Source organism: Camelus bactrianus, chromosome 11, assembly GCF_048773025.1.
Source record: "Camelus bactrianus isolate YW-2024 breed Bactrian camel chromosome 11, ASM4877302v1, whole genome shotgun sequence".
NCBI classification, from domain to species: Eukaryota; Metazoa; Chordata; class Mammalia; order Artiodactyla; family Camelidae; genus Camelus; species Camelus bactrianus.
This window is the reverse complement of record NC_133549.1, coordinates 36,686,869-36,713,094: the sequence shown is the minus strand read 5'-3', so window position 1 is coordinate 36,713,094 and position 26,226 is coordinate 36,686,869. Positions and strand designations below refer to the sequence as shown.

General features: G+C 39.3%; 1 protein-coding gene across 5 annotated transcripts in view; it reads right to left on the bottom strand.

Annotated features, from left to right (window-relative positions):
- The window catches only part of SORCS1 (sortilin related VPS10 domain containing receptor 1), a 468,886-nt gene that overhangs the window by 52,997 nt on the left and 389,663 nt on the right, over positions 1 to 26,226 (bottom strand). For 4 of the 5 annotated variants that reach the window (XM_074373660.1, XM_074373662.1, XM_074373663.1 and 1 more), the window contains exons 17-18: positions 23,835 to 23,948; positions 9,802 to 9,973 (exon numbers count right to left, since the gene is read on the bottom strand). In XM_074373660.1, the coding sequence (XP_074229761.1) occupies positions 9,802 to 9,973; positions 23,835 to 23,948 (286 nt within the window). The remainder of the gene's footprint in view (positions 1 to 9,801; positions 9,974 to 23,834; positions 23,949 to 26,226) is intronic. The other variant, XM_074373661.1, reaches the window with a different exon arrangement.

The window sequence follows — 26,226 nt, the reverse complement described above, 5'->3', positions numbered from 1 at the left end:
ATTCTGTCCCTGCTGTTACTGCCGACATTTAAATATTGATTAAGTGTAGAGGAAATAACCAGGAGGGAACACAGACATTGGTTAGGTTGGTGATGGGATACAGCCAGCGATGGTCTTGGATTTCTGCTGTTACTGTATGTTCTTTTGACCACAATATTTAAACAAAAATATCACTAAGCAGCATTGAATGCCAGAGCAAAAATCAGACATTTCAGCCCGTTCTTCTTATGGTTGAAGGTATTTAGGTGGGGTGGGGAGTGTGGGATAAGAATAAACCACCTCTGCCCTGCAAGTTCTATCCCAGGGTATGAGACTCAGGTCAGTTTCTTGTTGAGCCTTCAGACTCAGATCAGTGAGGTCTCAACAAGAAGCAGAGAAGGAGATCACTGTGCTACAATGTGTTCTGGCTCCAAACAAGAGGTGTGTCAGCTGGTGGACATGTGTTCATGGAGAGAAGTGCTAACCCCCTGCTGCTTACTCAGTGAGACTGAACTCTGGCACGTGACTTCTTCTGTGAATTGTGCCCGTTAAGACTGTCCTAGCACCCCCACTGATGGTCCCTAAGGGAAGAGAGAGAGAACATTCCTCAAAAGCTTACGGTTCCATCGATACAACGTTGTAAACTGACTGTACTTCAATTTAAAAAAAAAAGTTTACTGTCCAGAAATAATAACAACTGTTCTCTATATAGTTTTTCAATGAATCTTCAACACTAAAAGACTCACACCTAAAAGACAGGTAAAATTTGCCTGGAGTCACAAGATTAGTTTGAACCGAGCTCTTCTTGACTCCAGGTTCAGCACTACTTCTCGTTCACAGGAGGCACTCAAACTACCCACCCATGCTCACTCCCAGCTGGGTGCTGAAGAATGGATTGACTCATGTGTAAAACCAGAGAGCGTCTGTCAGCTTCAGTCACTGACACTCTTTAAAAGGATGCCAGCACAGATCAAATTCTACATTAAATAGTGATGTAAGGGGAGCCCAGTGTACCATGCCAGGCTCTAAAAAATACCACAGAAGCTACAAAGTGCATTTGTGAAGACCCCTGGTGATATGAGTGTTCCACCAAGAGTGAGATGACTATAAACAGGAACCAATCGCTGAGGTTAGGTTGGACCCACCATTTTATAATGGAAAACCGAGTCCTTCTGGCACAGGACAGCAGCAGGCGAGGACAAAAGGCAGCTGCACATGCCCTGTTTTCTGTTATGTTCTTGACATTTTAAAATAGCTCTCAAAACTTTTCAATCTAGCATCACTTGGTGGACTTAATCAAGTCATAAAATACAGTCTATGAAATGGGGACATGCTTTCTTGCCCTGGATGTCACTTCATCACTTTGCCAAGTTACTAGGTTGTTATGAGATCTAAGTGACTTTACAGAGGTCTACAGAGGTACTATATGTGGAAGAGGTGCCCTACAGGAGGCAGGGGGTGACCTGGGAGTTAGAATCCTCGGTTAAATGCCCTTTGACATATACCTTACACTGGGACCTTCAATTCTTTACCTATAAATTAAAAATGAGCAGAACGATGGTGATTCTTTCTAGCTATCATTTCTAGTCCTAGTAACCTGCAATTCTTTTAATTCTACTCTTCCTGTAATTGACATTATTGGACATCCACACGTATATGCCAACATCCCTTCCAGCTGCTGAAATAATCTCCGCTCTCGGGAGGATGCAGAATTCATTCCAGTGCTGTTGTTACACGATGGAGACTTTCCATTGCACGTTAAGGGTGGATTACGCTGAGGAATGAGCTGGTAAGAGAGAGCCATGGAATACCGAAGGGCAGAGTGCAAAGCCAGAAACCCGAGGAAGTCATACGCTCGGGCAAGAATTGTGTGATTTGGTGGAGCCCTGATTCAAGGAGCGGTGGTCATCAGTGTTGGAAGGGCTGGAAGCAGACAGGTTGAAAGATTGAAAAGCCAAACTGAAGGCTATTTCCTGACTCCTGCCCTGCGGATGCTCACTGTACTGGAACTCTCAGTAATGAGCCAAGTATCTCTCTTTGCTCGTCAAGGCAGACTGAAGTTCTCTGCAAACAGCTATGATCTAAAACCCTAAAAAGATCAGCAAAGCCCCAACACGTGTGAACTAGTATTGAGACGAGAGAGAATGGAGTCTGAACTTCAGGCACCCAGCCTGTGGCTAAAGACAACCTGTGTTGCCTGCCTCATTTCCTCCTTTCCTTTTTAACCCGAAGCCAAAAGGGAGAAGAAATGAAGTGGCTCAGTTTCCTTGCTAGAGTCACAGGGAACAAAACTGAATGGAGTAAGGAATAATACATGAGAAAACCTCTTAAATCGCCACGGCTCCTTGCAGCCAGCTCCTGTTTTTTTGTGCGGAAGAAGAAAACAGCTGAACCTTCTGAGCCAGATCGGGGCTGGCTTAGAAAGTGACACCTGCCTGGATTTACCACTACCTGCTAACTCCCTGTGCCATCTCTAAGAGCCCCACCTTTTCTCCCAGCTGAAAAAAGTAGGTCAAATTCTTTGATTAATTCAACAGATGAGTGTCTCACACACACAGGAAAAACTGTATTACAAGTCATCTCCCCTACCCCATCGGATGGCGGGCAGCAGCCTGCAATACTTACGAAGTGTCATTACCTTGTGGTTACTTTTCAGCTGCCGTAAGTCTTTCGACGTATGTGAAATTACAGCTCATTGAAATCCGTTTAATGCACACAGCCTTCACGTTTTGGAGTGAAATCTCACAGAAGAAGTTATAATTATGAATTTTCCTTATTAAGTTCCAGTCTTTGTATGTAAATTGAAGTATTAAAACAATGAGCTACGGATCAAAGTTTTTAATTTTAGTCCCTTGCCTCAGATTTAATTTAAAAGTCTTAAATTATGCAGCGAATTGCATCTCTTTATTCTTACAGCTGTTTAAAACAGATTTAATTATCTCCCGTAACAGGCAGACACTACTGCAGCCCAGCAGTCCTCTCAAATGAATGCCTTCCAAATCAGTTTTGTTGAGTTCTTAGGACTGATTAGGCCCTTTTCCATCCATCCTGTGCCTTCAGGTTCTCACAGTGGATTTTATCTAGAAAGCCAAATTGTCGCACTGAAAGTCTATAGACTCATTAGGTGCTCATTAGTGGTCCAGAGGACATCCATCTTAAGCAAGTCTCCGGACAGAGAGATGCCACTTCTCATTGGATGCTGTGTCTCACTGCAAAACACTTTCCATCAGCTTCCTAAAATCCAGGTGCCATTGGAAAATGTTTGGCTTCTTAGACACAACTTCATGGAGTCCTCCTCTCTCTCTCCTTGGTTGGTCTCTAGATCAATATTCTTTGTCCCTAAGAAAACAATGATGCATAAATACAGAGCGTGATTGTGAGTGTGCGTGTGTTCTTCGATCTGCCACAATGAGTGATTCTGGGATGAAAGCAAGACGGGCTCCTTTGCCTTGTTACTTCTAATGAAGATCCTTTGATTGTGGTATATTTGGAGAGAACCTTCAAAGCAGCAGGGATGGGGTTCCTCAAAACAGGGGCTTTTCATCATCTTCAACAGAATTATGTGGTTCTCTGAGGAACCAAGCTGTGGAAGTTGGAGGAAGTTGTGTTATGGAGTCATTTTGTCACCTAGATGTGGAGAGTAGCCTCATATGCTATTTACAGAAAGGGATTCCATTTCTTGCATTTGTCAAATCTGCAAAATTTTGGCTCAGGCACATACTACGGTACATGCAGTTACAAGCTTGCATCAGTATACCTAGCCTTTGATTACCTTCAGTCAATAAGAAGTTCTCTTCTTTGCTCTGGTTTTAGCAACGTTTTCACTGAGATTCTTATGTTAGAATTAGGACATTCACTCATACAGAATAAAGGAAGGGACTGAGATTTCAGATGGAGACTTTAACATGTTTGGGATGTTATTCAAATTTTAAGAGCCTTTTTCTTTTAAGTTTAGGCTTTATATCTACACTCTTTGGGGAAGCCTATCCAAATCTACACACATTTATTGAGTTCCTACCAATATGCCAAGCATGGTAAGCAGAGAGGCCAGAAATGCAACCAGGCATGGCATGATTCTTACCTTAATAATATTTACCATTTATTGGGAGATGCCAAAAAGAAATCATTACAGTAAGGTTCGGTAATTAATTTTTCTTTTTGTTTTGAATGAATACAAAATATTTAGTCTTTTCTGTTTTGTGTGTTTCGATTTTTATTTAAAACTTGATACAGCGGAGGTCCTAGTTAAGTCAAAACATGTAGATCCACAAACAAATATGTCTACTCATAAATGAAAAGGACATGGCATAAAAATGGAACTCAGTAAAATATTTGCTGAACAAATAAACATATATATTTAAGAAGTTAATGGAACAGTTGACTCCTCAGATCTCTAATGCTTTTAGTTGATATGCATAGGAGAGGGAGTCCACATGGAGGGGTTTGTATGCAAATAACTGGGGACAGAAAAAGGGGGGTTGCACCTGTTCTGAGCCCATTGTAGCCCCGTAGGCAGCAAACAAGTCTATAGAGAAAGCTGAGCCAGCAATAACCCATGAGACACAGAAGCATGATCATTGGTGCCCAAATGATGAAATATTATACTGCCTTGGAGAGTCTTCTCCCCACATCTCAAGAATCGCACTGCAATGTCGTATCAAAATGCAGCAGGGACCTCTTGGTCCCTTTGGCACCTGGAGGACTTGTTTTAGGGGCATCAGAAGCACAGCATTAATATTCCTACTGTTATAAAGAATTGACATGAGGTATGGGGGCAAGTCAGACACTCTATTCAAAGTAAATTTTGGAGCAACAAATTCAGATGAGAAGTGGACTCATAGAAATTTTGAGGAGGATATAGAGACCCCATATTTTAAGAGTGGTACCTATCAGGGCTGTCTGTTTTTTAGACTTACTTAAAAATATAGTCTAATTCATACCCAAGACTCTGGAGGAGTTTGGTACACACGGATGTTAAAGTCCTTGGGTATGGCATTCGTATCCTCCATTTTCCAGCATTCTTTAGAAAGGATAAAACAGCAGCAGATACAATGTAGGTATTTAGTAAATGCATAGTTTTGCAAAAAGAGGGACACCCCAGAGAGGATTCAGGCTCACTCTCTGGTAAGGGGTTTTCAACAAACTGATCTCAAGCCACGAACATTCTCAGAAAATCCAAGAGGAAAATCATGGTTTCTATATTGACTAGTGTCTAAGAATACAGCAGTAGCACAGTCCAGACTGGCTTGGGCGTAAATAATTTTGCCTGTTCTTTCTACTCCTTGATCCTTCTTACTCCCTACCCCTAGCCAAGTGTTTTCAGGGAGCCTTAGGAACCACATGATGTTCTTTTCCAGAAAATATCCTTTCCATCATAGAGAAGCAGTAGAAAGGCAGGATACCACAGAGCCTGGATTTGACTCCTGGCTCAACTACTTAGTGGCTGTGTGATCTTAGGTGAGTTACCCTGCCTCTCTGTGCCTCAGCTGTACCATCTATAAGTGACAATGATAATGGTAATACCTAATGGCACAGGGCTGCCGTGGGATCTAAATGAGGCAATCCATGAAAGCACTCACAAACTCGACCACAGTTAGTGCTCAATAAATGCTGGATATCTGACTTATTACTGGGTCAAATTTCAGTGCTCCCCTGCTCCTCTGAGCCACTCCACTAGTCTGTATTCTGCATCGCTCACCACATGCGTCAGCCATGCCTATGCATACAGTCCAGAGATTAACAGAGAACTTGAGGTGGTTTCTGTAAGGAAAGCTTGTGAGTCATTAGCCCAGAATCCCACAATCAAATGCGAGGTCTCCAGGGCCTCCCCATGTGGGGGCAGTCCCTACCGCTCGGTGCTCTGCACGTGGATACAGAGCATGAAGGGGCCACATCTGACAGCTGAAGGCAGCAGATTCATCCCTGCCGCTGCAGCTTTGCCCACTCAAGTGGAATGAACTGACTTGTGATTTATTTTTCCCTTTTTGGGCCCAGAAGGCATGAATTTACAGATCTTAGACCCAGATTCCCCAGTCTGTTCCCACTCAGCCAAGTTTGAGACGCCCTGATAATCCTTGTTACGTGGAAAGCAAAGCTGAACAGAGTCAGGCTTCTGTCCCTGGCGGGCGTACAAAAGTTGGAGCTGACGAGGGCTGATCTCTTGTTTCAGAACTTGCTCTACTGTGTTCTTTGAAATAAAACAAAAATCTTAATTTTGATGACTGCTCCAGCATTAACATCTGCTGCTTCAAAAGATGGCATTCTCCTGAGTATCATAACCGGCTTCCCTATGTCTCTGAGACAGGGACTCACATTCACCACAGGGTATAGGACTGGCCCTGAAAATGAGACCCTCCCTAACAGCTTTCTTTTTTCTTATTTTTTTAAAGACCTAAAGACAAAGTACTCTATTTTATTGGAACTTCAAAAATGATTTTTAAGTAAGCTTTTTGTTGAATGTAATATACATCAAGAAAAATATGCATATCATTAAATATGATTTTGAATTTTACAAAGTAGATGCATTCATTAATCACCAAGAAATTTAAAATTGCCAGTACCCCCAAAATCTTCCCTGCCACCCCCTCCAATTTTTCTTACTTCTATCAGCATCAATTAGCTTTGCTTACTTTTGGCAGTTGAATTAAGTAGACTCATATAATATGCATTTTTTTCAGTCTTCTTTCCTTAGCTCAGTATTAGAGACAAGATTCATTCCAATTTTGTATGTAGCAATAGTCTGCTCTTTTTACTTGTTGTATGGTATTCCATTTTATAAGCATACTGTAATTTATTTCCCCATGCTAATGCTGATGAATGCTTATTTTCAATTTTGAGCTCTTGGGAATTCCTCTACTATGCACATCATTTCCCATGTATTCTTGTGCATATTTGCATGCATTCCTGATGAGTATAACGAAGGAGTGGAAATGCCGATCCTCAGGCTGTACATATATTCAGCTGTAGTAGTTAATGTCAAACTGGGCTCCAAAGTGCCAATTTCTACTCCCAACAGTATCGGAGATGGACCAGGTGCCCCAACAACACCACCTGATATTATCAGTCTTTTAAAATATAAATATTCTGATGGGTGCACAGTAATAACTTATTATAGTTTAAAGCTGCATTTCTCGATGAGTAGTGATGTTGAGAATTTTTTTATATGCCATCCCTGACTGGCTATTTGGTCACCCTCTTTGAGATATTTAAGTCATTTGTGCATTTTCTGTTGGGTTGCTGGAATTTTTCTTATTGACTTGTAGATTTATTTATAGTTTTCTGGGTCGAAGTCTCTTATTAAAAGTATGTATTGCACATAACTTCTTCCCCTCTAGAACTTACCTTTTAATCTTTTTAAAAAGTGTCTTCTGAAGAAAAAAAATTCTTAATTTTAATGTAGTCTAATTAAACCATTTTTTTTATATACAGCAAGTTTTGCTTCCTGTTTAAAAAATATTTTCCTAACCCAAGGTCATGAAGATACTCTTGTGTTTTCCTTTAAACACTAGTTTTATCTTGCAAAATGAGATGGACAGTCCAGTTAAAATTACTTTTGTGTGTTAGGAGGGGGTCAAGATTCATGTATTCCCCTGTATTCAATGTTGCAACATCATTTATTGAAAAGATTATAATTTATCTACTGTTCCGTAGTGTCTCACTTGTCAAAGTTATGTTTATATATACATATATGTATATTATTTTGTCACAAATCAATTGACCATATAGTAATTCAGTGTGAAAATAACAATCTTTCAATGATGCTGGGTGCATAAACCTTTAGCCCTGCCTAGAACAATTTTATTCACGATGGATCATAGGTTTAAATGTGAAAACTAAAGAAAAAACTTGTAGTGTGATACCTTCACAATCTCGGGTTAGATTTCTTAAGCAAGTTGTAAAAATTACTAATTATCTATTTTATGTAATTACTGATAATATTTGGGTTTATATATACCATTTTAGAATTTGTTCTTTTTGTCTCAGTTGTAGTTTGTTCACTGTTCTCTCCCATTTCCCTTATTTTGGATTAATGAGGCACTTTTATTATTAGTCCAGTTGCCCTGTTGATAGCTTGATAGCTCAGTATTATCTTACTGTTTTTCAGTTGTTACCCTAAATATTCTGAACACATTCTCAACATGTTGGTGTCTCATATAAATTAGTACTTTCACTTCTTCACAGACATTTCCTGGAACTTAAATCACTTTAACTCCATCTAATTCTCTCCACATACTATATTATCATTGTCATGATAGTTTTTTCATACCCATCTTCCCCCTTCTGTGTGTCTGTCTGTGTGTCCCTTTCTTTTCCACTCTCATTCTAGATAGATACATATATATTTGGTTTGCAGCAAGCTAGTCTGTCATAGCCTCAGGTAGAAGTCCCCAAAGATTTCCCTGAAATGTGAATAACTCCAATTGGCCTAAATTAGCCTGTATCTTTCTAGTTCCCACTAAAGAACTTCAGGGAACCTTTGTATTTGGAAGATTGGGTATGAGTAAAAGGCATACTAAAGAGATAGTAGGAAAGAGCCTTCGGTTAGAGCGGTGGTTTTCTAAATGGTCCTTGGACTAAAAGCATCAGCAGCAACTGAGCCAGAGTTTCAAGATCATTAGTTCACAGTTGTTTTTCCTTTGGAATTAAAATACTAAGTTTTTTTTTTTTTTTTTTTTTTTTTTAGCAAACCTGACAATGTAGTCCTAACTGCTTCATCTTCTCCCCATCAAGTCACACTCTAGAGCCACTCAGACTGGTCTATCCCTCTTGACTTTGCCCTTGTTTCTTTCTTTTTTTTTTTTCCCCTTGAAGCATAATGCATAACCTGTGACCTTGTTTGAAATACATACTCTTGGGTTTTACCTCAACCTAATGCATCAGAATCTTTGGAGATGGAGCCCAGAACACTATTTCAACCTGGTAATTCATCAGGTAATTCTTACACATGTTAAAGACTGAGAGCCACTGGGCTATCAGAAGAGAAGGGGGGACGTTAATGTTGTGTATCTTAATCCTGGCATCATTATGAACTTTTAAAATCCCTTTGTGTTCACCAGGTCTGTTACAGTGTTGGCCATATTTTAGGTAGGCAGAAAACATGGTTGATGGGAGGACTGCCTGACGTAATAACTGAGATCATTTAACCGAAGTGCTCATCCTTTAGAGACCATCTTCCTCAATGACAAGATGACAAACATGCCTGGGTACACACTGATATGCATAATAAAAATGTCACCTTGTCTTACCATCTAAATAATCAGAAATTCCAGACAACCATAGTTTGGCAAATAATAATTGATGCTTATAATGATATCCTTGAGGTGCTATCAAAAAAAAAATTAACCTCTCAACTGCCAAAGAAATTATACTCAATGATGTTTAGATTGGCCTCGATGCTATATATAGGACCAGTATGCTGCCTTTGAAAAAGAAAAGTTTTTAGCAGATTTTAGGTTAGTTCAGTTTGTGTGTGTGTTAAGTTATTCCAGGAATATTGCTAATGTGTTCTAAGAAAACATTTTGCTAAAAGTGCCAATAATGCAAGGTTAACTCCAAACAGAATCCCTAAAATGTGAGAGATTAAGAGAGATGAACGACTTACAGTGAAATAAAAATAATTGAAGAAATATGTCTAAGAAGCCGAAATGATAACCACCACCATAAAAACCAAGGAACTAAATGTAGAATAAAATTTTTAAACAAAATTTAGAATTTAAAAATGTATACGTAAACAAAACCAAAAAGACATATAAACCGAACTGTGATTTCTTAGGAGAAGTCACCAGCTCTGGAGGGTGGAAGGGAGACGGGAACTGATCCTACCTCTTCCAACTGCACCATGAGGGTAACATTGTGGCCTTGTTCCGCTGTCAACTTTCCATCGGCGGTGACAATCCGGAGCCCCCGTGGGGCCTTCCCTGGGCACTTCTGTGGCTTGGCAGTGTACTGCTCCCTCACTCCATCAGTGCAGTTATTAGAAACCACCTTCCTATACCTAAATGGGAAAAAAAGCTCCAATTTAATCCAGCTCATTATAATTTGGATCACTCCCAATTTTTTGAGCCAGACCTCCTGTCTAGCCCTGAGGACATAACTACCATTCATGTTGCTCTGAAGATTACAGTTCATTCATGGAAAGTACCCAGCAGAGAGACAAATCATCACAGTAACACACTGAATCTATTATTAGCATTTTAATTTACTGCTATTATTCATTTAGTCAGTCAACGAATCAGATCATTTCACTTTGGAGCCATGAAAAATGCACAGTAGACCAGAAGACATGGTCCTTCCTTGCCAGCACTAAGTTTATAATCTGGATGAAAAGACATACATGGATAATCTAGGAGACACCTCAAAGGCTATATAATTAAAGGTTAGAATGAATAATATATACTGTGAAGGATGTGCAATTCAAAGAAAGGAGAGATGATTACGCATTATGTGACTCAACGTTCTATACCATGGATGCCAAATTTACAGAGCCACACTTAACACATGATGGTCACATCTGAAATCATTAACTTTACACACATAATAAGGCAAGGTGAGGACCTGGGGTTCATCTAGGAGGGAGGGAGGCGGAAGCAGAGGGTGAGGGGTGTTGTGTAGCACAGTTGTGTGGGGCCAGGATGAGAAAGATAGCTAGAGGGGCAGGGCCCAAATATCTCCGTTATCAGTAAAGAATAAAAGTGAATGAAAAAAACGCCACCATTGAAATGGCTCCAGCAGGATGCTGTAGTAATCGTATAGTGCAGAAAGCTGGCTAAATTTGATAACTTCTACTCAATTTTCCATGAGGAGTAGTATAGGGCCTCAACTACTGAAACCTCACATTAAGGAGACTTTGGTCTGCAGATTGAGTAAATCCTTCCTACTCCTTTGCTTTTTCTTCTTGTTTTAGCTCTAATAGAAACAAAAGTAATTATCCTACAAATTTATCCCATATAATTTATCAGATTCATGATAAACTAGAATCTATAGGTTTGGAATAACTAACCTTTAAGGCTTTTGAGTTTCAATGTTATCTATTCATCATCTTTTTTTGTGTGCAGTCCACAGCAACCACTTTATGTGTTCATATATTTGTCTTCTCAAGTCTACTTGCTTAGAGGTGCTGGTTGAGCCCAAAATGGAAGTAATCAAAGTTCAAAGTCTTTCCACTCTTCTAAACTAGGAGTTGACAACTTTTTATATAAAATGCCAGGCAGTAAATGTTTTAGCTTTGCAGGTTTTACAGTTTTTGTCACAAGTACAACTCTTTGGTTGTAACATAAAAGCAGATATAGACAATGCATAAAAGAATAAACTCAACTGGTTCCCAAGAAAGTTTTATTTACAAAAACTGGTAGTGTGCAGGCCTGTAGACTATTGTTTTCCAACCCCTTCAAATCTAACCAAAGTCCTTTCTCTGTTTCTAAGTCTCAAGACTACCTAAAAGTATGGTTGAGAAAATCAAATTACATACCTACCCTCTGGGAAAGTGCTTTGATCACTGTAGATCACTACAAGGCCAATTATTAATAGTAAACTCACCTCCTAGGGTAGTTGTGAGGATTAAATGGATTAATGTACACAAAATACTTAAAAGCACCCTGACAATTACCAAGGGCTTATGTAATGCTATCAAGTTTTAATTTTTATTTTTTAATCAACTTTTAAACGTTGCTTTCCATTTACAGTTATCACAAAATATTGGCTATATTCCCTATGTTGTGCAATGCATCCTTGTAGTCTACCTTCCATCCAGTAGTTTGTACTTCCCACTTCTCCACCCCCACATTATCCCCCTCTTCCCCACTGGTAACCCTTAGTTTGTTCTCGATATCTGTGAGTCTGCTTCTTTTCTGCTATATTCACAAGTTTGTTGTATTTTTTAGTTTCTACATATAAATAATATCATACAATACTTGTATTTCTCTGTCTGACTTATTTTACTTAGCATAATGCCTTCCAAGTTCATCCATGTTGTTGCAAATGGCAAAATTTCATTCTTTTTTATGGCTGAGTAATATTTCAAACACACACACACACACACACACACACACACACACACACACACACACACACATCTTCTTTATCCATTCATTTGTTGATGGACACTTAGGTTGCTTCCATATCTTTGCAATTGTACATAAAGCCTCTGTGAACATAGGGGAGCATGCATCTTTATGAATTAGTGTTTTTGGTTTTTTTTAGATATATTCCCAGGAGTGGAATTGCTACATCACGTGGTAGTTCTATGAAACCTCCATACTGTTTTCCACAGTGGCTGTACCAATTTACATTCCTACCAACAGTTTAGGAGGGTTTCCTTTTCTCCATGTCCTTGCCAACATTTGCTATTTGTGTTCTTTTTGATCATAGCCATTCTAACAGGTGTGAGATGACATCTCATTCTCTAATAACATATACAAAACTAACCTCAAAATGGAGTAAAAACCTAAATGTAAGACTGGATACCATAAAACTCCTAGAGGAAAACATAGGCGGAACATTCTTTGACATAAATCATAGCAATATTTTTTTGGATTTAACTCCTAAAGTAAAGGAAATGAAAGCAAAAATAAACAAATGGGATCTAATTAAACTTAAAAGCCTTTCTACAGCAAAGAAAACCATCAATTGAACGAAAAGACAACGTACTGAATGGGAGGAAATATTTGCAAATGATACTACCAATAAGGGGTTAATATCCAATATGTATAAACAGCTCATACAACTCAACATCAAATAAAACCAACCAACCAGGTTAAACAGTGGGCAGAAGAACCGAACATTTTTCCAATGAGGACATGCAAATGGCCAACAGACACATGAAAAGACGCTCAATACTGCTAATCATCGGGGGAATGCAAATCAAAAACTGAAATGTTGTCAATTATTTTTAGTTAACATTAGTATTCATCCTACCTGCTCACAACCTTCATGGACTCTAAGTTCCTTAGCATAAGTCACAAAACCTCTAATCTCCCTGCATGAAGCCCTCCACAAGCTAACTTTGTTCTACTCTTCTTGATTTTGTCTCCCCAACAAGCTCATTCTGTGCTAGCCAAACTTCTCTTTTCAATCCTCTTGAAAGTACTTCTTCTCTTTTGTTCTTTTTGCTTCTATGCCCTCCTGAATGCTGTCAGCTGCCTAAAACTTACCCACATTTAAAGTGACAGCTTATCTCCTGTCTTTTCCTGACTATGATAGCAAAATAGTAAGTTCATATTTAGAGAGTGCTTAATATGTTCTAGTCATTGTACTAAGTTCTTAACATAATTTACCTTCAAAATATCCCTAATAAGAAAGACATATTATTCTCAATATACAGATGAAGAAATTAAGATTCATAGAACTTAACTAGTTTTCTTAAGATCACACAGTCAGGACTCCAGATAATTTGTCTCTAGAATACATGTACTCTTTACCACTATGTTGTACTGCCTCTTTGAATGGAGTGAGCTATCTGTCCTCTAAACTCTTCTAGGAATTCTTATAATCTTCTTGATAATGGAATCATTTATGTCTTGTATGATTTTTCTTCCTGAGTGTGACTGTGGACTTTAAACTTCTTGAGGGCATCCTTGTACCGCAGACATGTAAGGCTGACAAATCAGGAGATCCACACTGGGATGACGTACAAGTCTGAATGTTGAAATATCTGCCTAGCAGTTGGGTATCACCACTACCCCAAACCCTTCAAGCACCTAACCCACCGGCTATGTTGATTCCTATCCTTGGAGTCCCTGCTTCTCCTAGCAATCCAGAAACTAATGGGTTAACACCTAGCACATCAGGGAGCCTCCCAAACGCTGCTCCTGCACTAAGATCCCTACTCATTCTGATGAGTTATGGCCATGTCTGGGTATTCTGAACATCACTCCATCTGATATTTTTATAAGTTCTTGTAGGTGCTTACAATTGTATGCTGATTAAAAAGAAAATAAGAGCAGACAGGAAAGAAGAAAAAAAAGGTACTGACACTGGAGAATGGTGACTTTCTGGTACCAGCAATGGTAGCAAAGAAATGACCAGCAATGTCACAGTGATTATGGCATCCTAGAAACTCCCTGCGTGTTTCAGAGGCAAGGCACCATGCAAATTAAAGGCAGGTTATGATTTTTAATCACTCAGCATCCAAGCGCACCTGTGACTCTATCTTGGCGAGCAGCTCTAGAGGCAAGGGCTCACCATTACCACTGGCAGCATCAGCTAGAGAACACTCCTTTTGTTTGTCGCTGTTCTGACCAATCATCCCCGCAGCCTTTCCTGAGTCCTGCAGCAACAGGAGTTCTGCTTAAATCTAAAGCACGAATCCAGCCCCCTGGGATTCTGCCATGGAGAAGACTGTTGGTAATTTTTTTTAAAATGCTCATTAAAAACCATTCTGAAACCATTTTATTTCCTGGATGAAAATGGCATCCCATTAGCCCTACCAGAACTGTCCCCGAAATTTAAAGAAAATTGTGCAGAGTTCATTTACTCAAGTGAGCACACACCTGCTTTTTGCATTACAGAATGGTTCTATTTTCATCCCAGCAGCTGTCCCTGGGTCTGAGTTACATAAATGAATAATACATTTAATATGTTATTAAATGGGGCTGCTACCTCCGCAATAATAAGGCAACTTATGATTATGTTGGACCTAAGCTCTGAATATTACTGGGTTGCATTTAGTTGGTAAAACATTCTCCAACCTGCCAAGAAGAAAAGTGCTTTGTAACAGCAAGGGGGTCTTTGCACAATTATAAAAGGAAACACTCTGCAAATAATGCCTTTGATATTACCAACAGCCCATCAGTAGCCAGTGTCTTATTACTTCAACACCCCAATTTCAGCTGCTCTCTCCCCTCCCTTCTTGATACTCCTGTCACCTTTTCCTTTTTACCCCTACCTTCTTTGATTTTGCTTCTGTGCTGTCTACCAGTCTTGAGAAAGATGAAGGCCATAGTTTTTCTTTGTCAGAGTGAAACTGGAAAAAAGCATTTGAAAGTCTTCATATCCTGTGATTTTGTTATTCAGTAGTTCTTTTAACTTACGATTTTGGTACAGGTGTTTGGTATAGATGTTTGTGACTATTCAGCATATGTTAAGGTGACAGTGCGTCTAGTGTCATTGGCCACAACCCTGTCTGCGATGTCAAGACCCTCCCCCAGAAACTATGGTTGAATTGAGAATTCTGGGCATCAGTGTGGTTTTAAAAAAAAAAATTTTTTTAACACCTTTCTTTTGGTATGTACAGTAAACTATACATATTTCAGAAGTACAATTTGATGAATTTTGATAGACGTATACACCCAAGAAACTACCACCACAATCAAGATAGCTAACGTTTCCATCACTCCTCAAGAGGTGCAATTTTTGAACTCCCAACTTATCCCTTCCCACCACCTTTACCCTCTGGTAACCATAAGTTTGTTCTCTATGTCTGTGAGTCTGTTTCTGTTTTGTACATAAGTTCATTTGTGTCTTTTTTTTTTTTTTAAGATTCCACATATAAGCGATATCATATGTCATTTTTCTTTCTACTTCCTGCTTACTTCACTTAGAAGTGTGCTTTTGTTTTTGCTTGAAGTTCCCCTGGTGATTCTAGTGTGCAGTCAGGTTTAAAGATCACTGCCCTGGTGATTAAAACAAGTGTTATGGAACCAAACTGCCTGAGTTTAAATTCAGGCTCTTACTCATTATATAAACTCAGGCAATTTACACAGACTCTAATGTTTGGGCTCTCTGCCCGTAAAATAGGTATACATACAGCATCTTGTCCTAAAGTTCTTGGAAGGATTAAATGAGATAATGCATTCATAAGGACTTAGCATAGAATCTGGCACACTGCAAGACCTTAACAAATACTAAAATATCAGAAGGCACTAAAAAGCTAGAACTAAAAGTATTAAACATTAAGTTGCTATTATACAGCAAGTTCCCTGAAAACAGAAGCCACACACTTATTGCCAAGATTATCTTAAGATCAAATCAGACCACGTCGATTCCTTCTTTAAAATTGTTCAAAACTTCCTATGGCTTATTCATAAAGGGCAAAGTTCAGGTTTAAAGTAGATGTCCACGATCTGTCCTTAACACATGTTTTAAGCTTCGGCTCTTTCTACTGCCCAACATGCTTCCTGAGCTCAGGCCAGGCTGAAGTCTCCAAGCCTTCTGCCTGGGCTGTTCCTTCTGCCAGGCTCGTCTTTGCTCCTGTCAAGCTTCTCTTCATTCTTTACAAATCAGTGTAGAAATTGTATTTTCCTGTGATGTTGTCTCTTCCCTTTTTAACAGTACTTATTACACGTTATGACCCAGAAAGAGCTGGAACTCTAGGTCTTCTTGTACCAAGGTAGGTCTTACTGTCACTGAGCTCTAGTGTTCCTTATTTATGGTTTAATTTCTTGGATTATACTATGTGTCTTTGTTTTCAAGGGAAAACTGCCTTTTTACAAGGACACTTGACTTTAAACAAGAAATGGAGAAAGCCTTGGGGATAGAGAAGGGAGCTAGTTCTGGGTAGAGTGTATGGCTAAGATTCAAAAATCTTTCTAGACCCACTGTGCCCATATTTCACCAACAATCTTAGGTAGTAGCCAGAACACTAACATTCAGAAGAACAGAGTTCCATGTTCTCCAATGTGCTTAGTCTCCTAAGTCTCCTTGTAATGGCTTAAATGAAAAAGAATATGAAAAGGAATATGTATAAATGACTCACTATGCTGTACACCAGAAATTAACAGGCACTCTCTCTCCTCAAGGCAATAGGTCTCAGGAATTTCCCCTTAAACTCAGTAAGTGCACCTTCGGTTAGGGGACTGTCCTCAGACAGAAGACTAGGTGGAGGAAGAAAACTTTTCTTGCGTTAAGTAGGATGGAAGCACAAGTTATTTAATTTGAACAGTAAATAGAATTCAACTTCATTTTGAATGCCAACTTGATGAGGTGGGATATATAGCCAAACTAAATGTCTTGCTATCAAGAATCATGAGAATGGTTCCCTTTACTCCACACCCTCTCCAGCATTTATTATTTGTAGACTTTTTAATGATGGCCATTCTGACTGGTGTGAGGTGATACCTTATTGTCATTTTGATGTGCATTTCTCTGATAATTAGAGATACTGAACATTTTTTCATGTATTGGCCAATTATATGTCTTCGTTGGAGAAGAATTTGTTTAGATCTGCCCATTTTTTGATTGGGTTTTTTTTTGTTGTTGTTGTTGTTATTGAGTTGTATGAACTGTCTGTATATTCTGGAAATAAGTCTTTGCCAGTTGCATCATTTGCAAATATTTTCTCCCATTCCGTAGGCTGTCTTATTGTTTTCTTTATGGTTTCCTTTGTTGTGCAAAACCTTGTAAGTTTAATTAGGTCAATGCCATTTGCAGCAACATGGATGGACCTGGAGATTATCATACTATGTGAAGTAGGCCAGAAAGAGAAAGAAAAATACCATATGATATCACTTATATGTGGAATCTAAAAAAAAAGGGGGACACGAATTTATTTACACAACAGAGACAGACTCAGACATAGAAAACAAACTTATGGTTACCAGGGGTGGAGAAAGGGAGTGGGGAGGGACAAATTAGGAGCTTGGGATTTGTAGATACTAATTACTATATATAAAATAAGTAAACAACAAGGTCCTACTGCATAGCACACAAAACTATATTCAACATCTGTAATGACCTAAATGAAAAAGAACATGAAAACGAATATAATGAATCATTACACTGTATATCAGAAATTAACACAACGTTGTAAATCAACCATACTGCAATAAAAAAAATCATGAGAATGGCTCATGGAATCCACTACCAAGGTCAACTAACTGGACCACTACGTTATATAAGAAAATTTCCCTACTTTTAAACACCTGCAGCCCAAGGCATCTGAATAATGAATCATTTCAAATTGGTCATGGACATGTCAGAGCCTGAAGGGATCTCAAAGATCATCCAATACGATCCCTCTGTTTTGCACATAAAAAAAAAAAAAGGAGATACAGTTTAGAAGGCTTCCCAAGGTCACACAAGAGACAAGGAGTGTTTATGGGCCTCTGGACTGAGTTTGGTGCTCTCCTGCCAAGATGCCATACCACCTGGATGAAGATCATTAGTGCCAATACCATTAATGTGGGCATGGATGGCGATCCGGGGAATCAGATCTCCACATACAATGATGTTCACCTTTTTCATTTCCAACCTTAATGCCATTTCATAATAAATATGGGAAAACACACCTAAGAAAGACATTCTGAAGAATCAACTTTGCAGCAACAATTATGACCTGTCTGCTATGAGACTACATGGTACTTTTCAAGAAAATGGCTGCGTGGGCCCCTGCAGTGTTGAGTCTGTAAATAATGCAAGCGATTTCCTTTCTGTGGACTTGAAACATAAGTACCAAATTTAGGACTAATTCTTCTCTATGATGCACACTGACAGCCCCCTAAAGACCCTGGAACTATCAACTCCAGAGCAGTGGCAGGATGGCCAGCATCTGAGTGTTTTCATGGCTTATGTAGAGAGGAATATGTTTATAGAAAGCATTTTTGAATCATTCTAAATGTATGTTGACAGGATGGAGATTACTATTTTGCTAGAATTCATGTGTATATACTTTTTCCTGGACCCACTAAATGTTCTTATATAGATACTGAATTAATACTATTTTAAAAACCTTTTTAAAAGTTTTCTGAGTAAATATCCACATTGACTATTGAGAAACCAACCCTGAGGAACAATAATGGCTGTCACTATTCATTTATATTCTTCTAGAAGGGATTAATGGCTCCTCTAAAGAAACTCCACAGACAGAAATTTCTATAGACATTTTTTCTTAAAAACACATCTTGAAATATCTCTAGCTTAATAGCAAAAAGAAATCTGCCCCTTGAGAAGATTATCTTGGTTTCTTAGAGTAAATTGGCCCAATGCCCACTTTATTTTATATTTACAGACTCTTTTACGGTTGGCATGCAACAAACAACGTTCTAGTTAATTTAGAAACTTAAATTTGTGTCATGTTCCCTGGATCCAAAACAGTACAAACAAGATTTAACCATATATAAATGCAATGAAATAGGCTGGTGCTTGTGTATGTGCAAACTGAGATATTTATAGTCATCAGTGGAGAAACAAAAAGCAATGAGTGGAGGGTTATTTCAGCACTAAATGCAAGATGATATACAAATGAACACTGATTTCACCTTATTTGAAGAGAAAAGAACTCATTTACTAGTCAGGTAAATGTGTTATCTGCCTTGAGTGGTACTGAGGGACAGACATGTGTTTGGGTGTAGGGTGGTTCCTAATTGTGTGACTTTATGAGCCTATGTGAGTTATTATTATTACAGATGAGAAAACAGAGGCTTAGATTAACTGCATCGCCATGACTATTAAATATCAGACAATGTCCGACTATAGACACACAATAAAAGGAACCTTTCCTCAGCTTTTTACTTTCACTCCAGAGGAGCCCTGGGATGATGACCACTGATGGCGGTGTCTGCACTTTGGACAGTGACTACTATCTGCCAGGCATGGTGCTGCACGCTTCACATACAATATCGTATTTAATCAAACACCAGAAGCAAATAGCAAAATTTTATAGGTTAGGAAACTAAAGCTCAAAGAAAGGAAGTCACTTGCTAAAGACAACAGTAAACAGCAAAGTTGGATTAAAACTTTTACTTGTTTCATTCCAAAATCACTGTTTTTCACCAAATAACACATCCCCCATTAGAGTGCATGCCCTGTAAACAAAAGGCTGAGGCCCCAGTACCAGCCAGCTGGCCCCCCACGGAATGGCTTGTGGAAGGTGTGTAAACAAAGGGTGAAGAGAGGCAGGGAGAACGTGGCAGAACCATGCTCACAAGCTGTCCCGTGGTGTGAACACTGGAAACCTGATGCCACTGGACCAAGCACTAAGGACTGGTGGCTTCAGCCACCCGGAGGGACTTTCTGCAACCATTTCGGCTCTTATTCCAACTATCTTTTCTAAGATCTTGCTGAGAATGGAAACAAAGACTGCACACCATTCGCTTCTGCACAGGGAAGCTGAAAACACTTCTGGCATCTCCTCAAAATAGCATTTCTATTGGGCATAATAATAACCGATGCTCGAATGTTTCCATCACAGTGACGTGAGTGAACCTGAGAACACAGATATACAGGGTAACAAGTTGACTGTGAGAGCAATCAGAACTATTTATAAAGTGAGGCTTGAAAAAAAATAAAAGGAAGGTTTAAGTGCATGTTTTCAGCTAAACTCAGGAAGGGACTGCTGGCAGGACTGCCTGTTAAGCTCGATTGACAAGGGGCGGTTGTTTAGACTTGTTCCGTCCAGGCTCTGAGTGTATGACTGCCGCGTGTGCTCTGCTGTGAGGGTTTGGGTGAGGCAAGAGAGGTGCCTGGGGAGTAAAAGGTACTGAGGCATTAACTTTCAGGCCAACCCTGCCCTTGTGATTCCTCTGCACTTCATCCCAACTTGAAGCTAATACGGATTTTGTACTGACAACCCAAGATGCCCATGGATGGGTTAAAACTGGCACTGGCAAGACTTAGAGGGCACAGTAGCTCCTTAATTCTACAGACTTCTGGGCACTGACATCAGGGCTTGTCCTTGAGGAAACTACCAGCATGCCCTATTCACCTGGATCACCCCTTCTTTTTTCTGCCTGAAATAACCTGCCTTAGTTTATTAATTTGAGGAATCTTACCTACCTCTCCTCTTAGCATTCCCTTACAGAATCCATCGGTGTTTATCCTTTAAAGGAGGATGGCAATTAACACAACTGAATCTTTCCTGTGTGGGACACACAGGCAGCATGTGAACAGGAGGCTGGTGTTTTAACCCATATGGGGGAGACATCTGGTGATGCCTGGATACTCAGGGCTAAGAAGTAACTAGCTGGCTGGGTAGACTTTGCTTTAAGAGCTAGGAGAGAAACACCTTCGATTGCCAAAAGAGACTCTAACTACTGCTGTAGGGTTTTAACAGCAATTATTATGCTATGAGGATGCTAACTGCAGCATTGTTTATAGTGGCAAAAAATAGGAAATGACCAAATTGTCCACAAAAGGGATGACTGCATAATTCCAGGTTCTTGAAAACTAGGTAGTTAAAGGAAATTAGATGGCAAGGAACCTTATACACTCTGACTTGGAAAGATGTTTAAGATATATTTTTGAATGAAAAAGGCAAACAGAACAATACATCTAGTAGAAAACTTTTAAAATTTCAAATGCAAAAGAATGTAAATGGAAACATGGATGTCTTCACTTCTGTATGGCAGATGGTATGAGAAATGCAAAGAGCATGACTGGATAAAGAAGTTGTGGTATATATATGTATATATACAATGGAATACTACTCAACCATAAAAAAGAATGAAATAATGCCATTTGTAGCAGCATGAATGGACCTGGTCCTCATCATACTAAGTAAAGTAAGCCAGAAAGAGAAAGAAAAATACCATATGATATCACTATTATGTGGAATATTAAAAAAAAAAAAGGACATAAATGAACTTACTTACAAAACATAGACAGACTCACAGACCTAGAAGAACAAACTTATGGTTACCAGGAGTGAAAGGGGGTGGGAAGGGATAAATTGGGAGTTTGAGATTTGCAGATACTAACTACTATATATAAAATAGATAAACAACAAAAGTTACATATGAGTGTACATATTTCTAGTGTGCAGCATAGTGATTCAGTTATATATATATATTTATAAAATTTTTATATATATAAAACTGAATCACTATGCTGCACACTAGAAATTAACACAACAATGTAAACTGACTATAGTTCAATTAAAAAAAGAAAGAAAAGAAAGAAAAGAAAAGAAAAAGAAAAGAAAAGAAAAGAAAGAAAAGAAAGAAAAGAAAGAAAAGAAAGGAAGAAAGGAAGAAAGGCAGAAAGGCAGGCAGAGAGCAATCAAGTAGCGCTGGCACACTGGTGAGGTGCCTACGCCCCTCCTCCCACTTTCACCCCTTGCCCTGCCCCTCCTTCCTTCCTTATTTCCTTACTTCTATTTTAAACTTTTCAATGTCAGAATCCTCAAATAAGCATAAATGAAAGAAAGTAGTATAATAAATACCCACACCCTCATCAACTTATCTTCAAAATTTATTAATACCTACCCCCCTTTTTTTTTAGCATTTTAAAACAAATGTCATACATCATATATCTCTAAAAGGTAAGGTTTCTTTTTTTCCCACCTAGCCAAAACATCAGTACCACACCTAAATATGTAATATATTTAGTTAATAAATATAATATTAATATTTAGATTTAGATATAATCTAATATCACTTGGGATGTTTAATTTTATATGTCAATTTGAACGAGCTACAGGGTGCCCAGATATTTGGTCAAACATTATTCTGGGTGCTTCTCTGAGGGGTGAAGGATGAGGGTTTTGGATTTAAATCAGTAGACTAAATAAAGCAGATTGCCCTCCTTAAGGTGGGTGGGCCTCATCCAATCCATTGAAGGCCTAAGTAGAACAAAAAGGCTAATGCTCTTCTGAAAAAGAGAAAATCTGTCCAGCCTGATAGCCTTCAAACTGGACACTGACTTTTTCCCTGCCTTCACACTCAGATGGGAACATCAGCTCTTCCTGAGTTTTGAACCTGTTGGCCTTCAGACAGGAACCACACCATCAGCTGTCCTGGTTCACCATCAGCCTTCAGACTGGGAACAAATCATCCATTTTCCAGGGTCTCCAGTTTCCCAGCTCACCCTACAGATCTCAGGATATGGACTTGCTCATCTCCATAGTCAGGTGATCCAATTCCTTACAAGGAATCTCTATATATACACATATACATCTCCAATTAGAGTTAGAAACGCGTATCTCTGGAAAGCCCTGATTAATACATCACTAATCAACAGATCATATTCCATTTCCCCAAACAGCTCAAAAATGTCTTTTTATAGATTGTTTGAATGAAAATCCAAGTAAGTCCCAAATAGATTTTCTAAATCTGTAAGTATCAGTTATAATTGTGAGAAAATCATGGACTGCTTTCCCTTTTATGATATTTTAAAAATAATACTGGATACGCCCTGCAACAAAAAACATTAAGCACAAAACTTTAGAACCTGATTCCAGATTTATAAAGATCAAAATGCATGCCTTAAGTGTGTTAAGACTGTACACAGAGAAAATGAAATGCATTCCTAGTAGCACTAGTTTGTTCTTGAAAAGTCAATAAACTTCTTTTCTGACTCTAGGTTCTGTATCTATAGAACAGGAAATACACATAGGAAATATTCATTTGACTTTCCACACAGGGATGTCATGAGGGTAAAAGGTAGTTCTGAAATAAAGTATCCAAAAATGAAGAAATTTATGTATTATCATCACTGCCACCTTCATCCAAGGAACCTGTTTCATTTCTTTATGTGCAACTAGGGTCTTATTCTCAGATGAAATTTGCACTATTAAAGAAAATTTGGCCAAGGGGGCAGAGGGTGGGAAGGGATAGACGGGATTTCAAAATTGTAGAACAGATAAACAAGATTATACTGTATAGCACAGGGAAATATACACAAGATCTTATGGTAGCTCACAGAGAAAAAATGTGACAATGAACATATATATGTTCATGTATAACTGAAAAACTGTGCTCTACACTGGAATTTGACACAACATTGTAAAATGATTATAAATCAGTAAAAAATGTTAAAGAAAAAAAGAAAAAGAAAATTTGCACTGCATTATTAAAATGAACAAAAGCAAATAAATGGTGCTGTAATGAAACAGGCCTGGTCTTTGATCAGAAGTTATTCTGTAAGTCTAACACACGCTGAAAAGCAGCAGAAGCTGACCTCCTAAGGCCACTGCTTAGGACACTCACCCAGTACTGTTGAGGTAACTCTGTCCTAAACTGCAGTCCTTCGACAGAGAAGATGGATTGAACCAAAATGCAGGCAGGCACTGACCATTGCTGTGTCGCTCGTAACCATAGTCACTGTTGGGGAAAGAGCCGAGGGAAACCTTTCAGTAGGCGGCAGCATTACTGACGATAATTTCATGTGAGTCCACAGGCAACTTCTACTCTAGTCAATTAGTCAAAAACCAGACATTCCCTGAATCAATGCCTTTTCAAAAATGGAACCTTTTTACTCATTGAATATTCTATCAACTACCCATGGAAATGTTCTACAGAACCCATTTTGAGAAATGCTAACTTGGAGACAACAGAAGTACGTGTGTAGAGATGAAGGCTCAATAGCCAATAATTCCAATCAAACACCTGTAAACAGAGAGCAGATGTTGTTCTCATTATGAGGAGACACAACACTGATGGTGTCTGGACCCAGAGAAAGCTCTCGTGGTGGAAGTCCAACACTCAGTGTACAGCTTCACTGAAGAGTTTAACTCAGCCACATGTGGCGCAATCCTCATTGCTGGGGATGTCTTTGGGGTGCTCTTCCAAGACATCTGGATCTATCAAGGAGAGCTGAGCCCGGTCCCTCTGTGCACGAGACAGCTACTTCAAAGTCAGAGCAGAGAAAGAAATGTCCTTCAAGAGTGATGCAAGCATTCCCCCAAGGAAGAGCTCTGTCCTGCTCAGTTAACACTGCCAGCTGGGACTCACTGCTTTAAATCTTCTCTCTGGTTTGAAATTAGTTAAAAACATTTCTCTCAGCCTCCTCTCATTCTTGCCTCCAGGAGCCTCTGAGTGGCCTGATATTTTGGCTTCTGAAGATGAAACCTGGGCGCGGAGGTTGGCAACAAATTGCACCTCCACATGCACAGACAAATCGCAGGCAGCAATGAGCAAGCATTAGTACGAACTGGCCCATCTGGGTCCTGGAGGTGAGATGCTGGCATGTGAAGGCTGGGAAGGGAGAACCAGGCTTACTGAGGGGCCTGTTACCAGGCAGCTGGCGCTGAGAATTCTGCACAAACCAGATAGATTTGGTGCTGGTTCAAACCAGCAGGTGTAGGAAGACTTCAGAAACACTGTCTACAGGACACCCAGGGTTCATTTCAGGAAATTATTTCCCAAATGCTGGAGAATGACTGGCACGGTCATCTGGTAGTGGGGTCAGGACGGGGAGGGTGTCCAGGGCAGAGTGAAGCCAAGAAAGAACATTCAATGACAACCACCTTTCATTATGCTACGGACCAGGGGAATCACTGAAGCTCCAGCTACCGGTGGAAACTAATAAGGTCATGGTGTGCCTTCCAAAATCTTTTCAGAAATCATGCAATTACAAAAGTCCCATTTGACCAGATAAGCTGACAGTGTCCTCTTTCATGCTCATTTCCTGCTTCTCTGCTTACATTTTAGTAGTGGGATGAGTAGCAGATTCCAATCACAAATGAATGCAAGAATCGGGCTGACACTGAGGGGCAGTGAGAGGTGGGAGGAGGGGGAAATTGAAATGCTTTCCTTACCCTGTGTTCTCTTCATTCTAGACTAGCTTAAAATTAAAAAGATAAACAAATGACAATACCAACAAGAAAAGACTAGCTTACGCCGGAACCTTGTAGAAAAAATTCCCAAAGGAACAAATGCTTCCAGAAGAAATCGGGGAATCGGGATTTATTTTTTCTCTTTGGTTTTCTTTGAGGAAATAAATTTGCTCTCTGCCAGAGAATGACTGGTAAGGCCAAAGTTAAACCACTAAGATAATTAATCCTTTTAAAGCCAAATCTTCCTTGAATAGAGTGAATGAAGGAGGAACAGTCAGGCTTCAGAAAGAGAGATGTGATGAATGACTTAAAAATTCCATGAAAGTTTTCCCTGTGAATGTATTTCAGGATGTCAGTCCTGAAAGGTAAGACGTGGATAAAATACTTTTGTCATTGTAACAACACTGTGCTGACTGAAACAGAGGTCAAGGCTGGGGAGGCCTCTGCAGAATTCCTTGTGAGCCCCTGTGGAACAGAAGCTCTGGATGGCCTCTGGCTCAGCCCAGAAAGATACAGGACTGGCTCTTGGCTTGCTTTCTATATCAACAAGAGAAGAACAGCCCTGGGTTATCCATCTGAGTGCAGTCTGCCAACTAGCCAGGCCTGCCCAGTACTATTTATTTCGAGAATGTTCCTAGATGCCAACCATGAGAGATGACTTTCTTTTTCTAAGATAAGCGACGTGTATGTACACAGTATCTCAACCCAATCACTGATATTTTGATTAGGTATGTGACCTATGATCGCTCCATAGCTAATATTGTTAAATGAATGGTTTTGGTTCTTATGCTGGCCAAGTTTCAATTGTTTAACACTAATATACA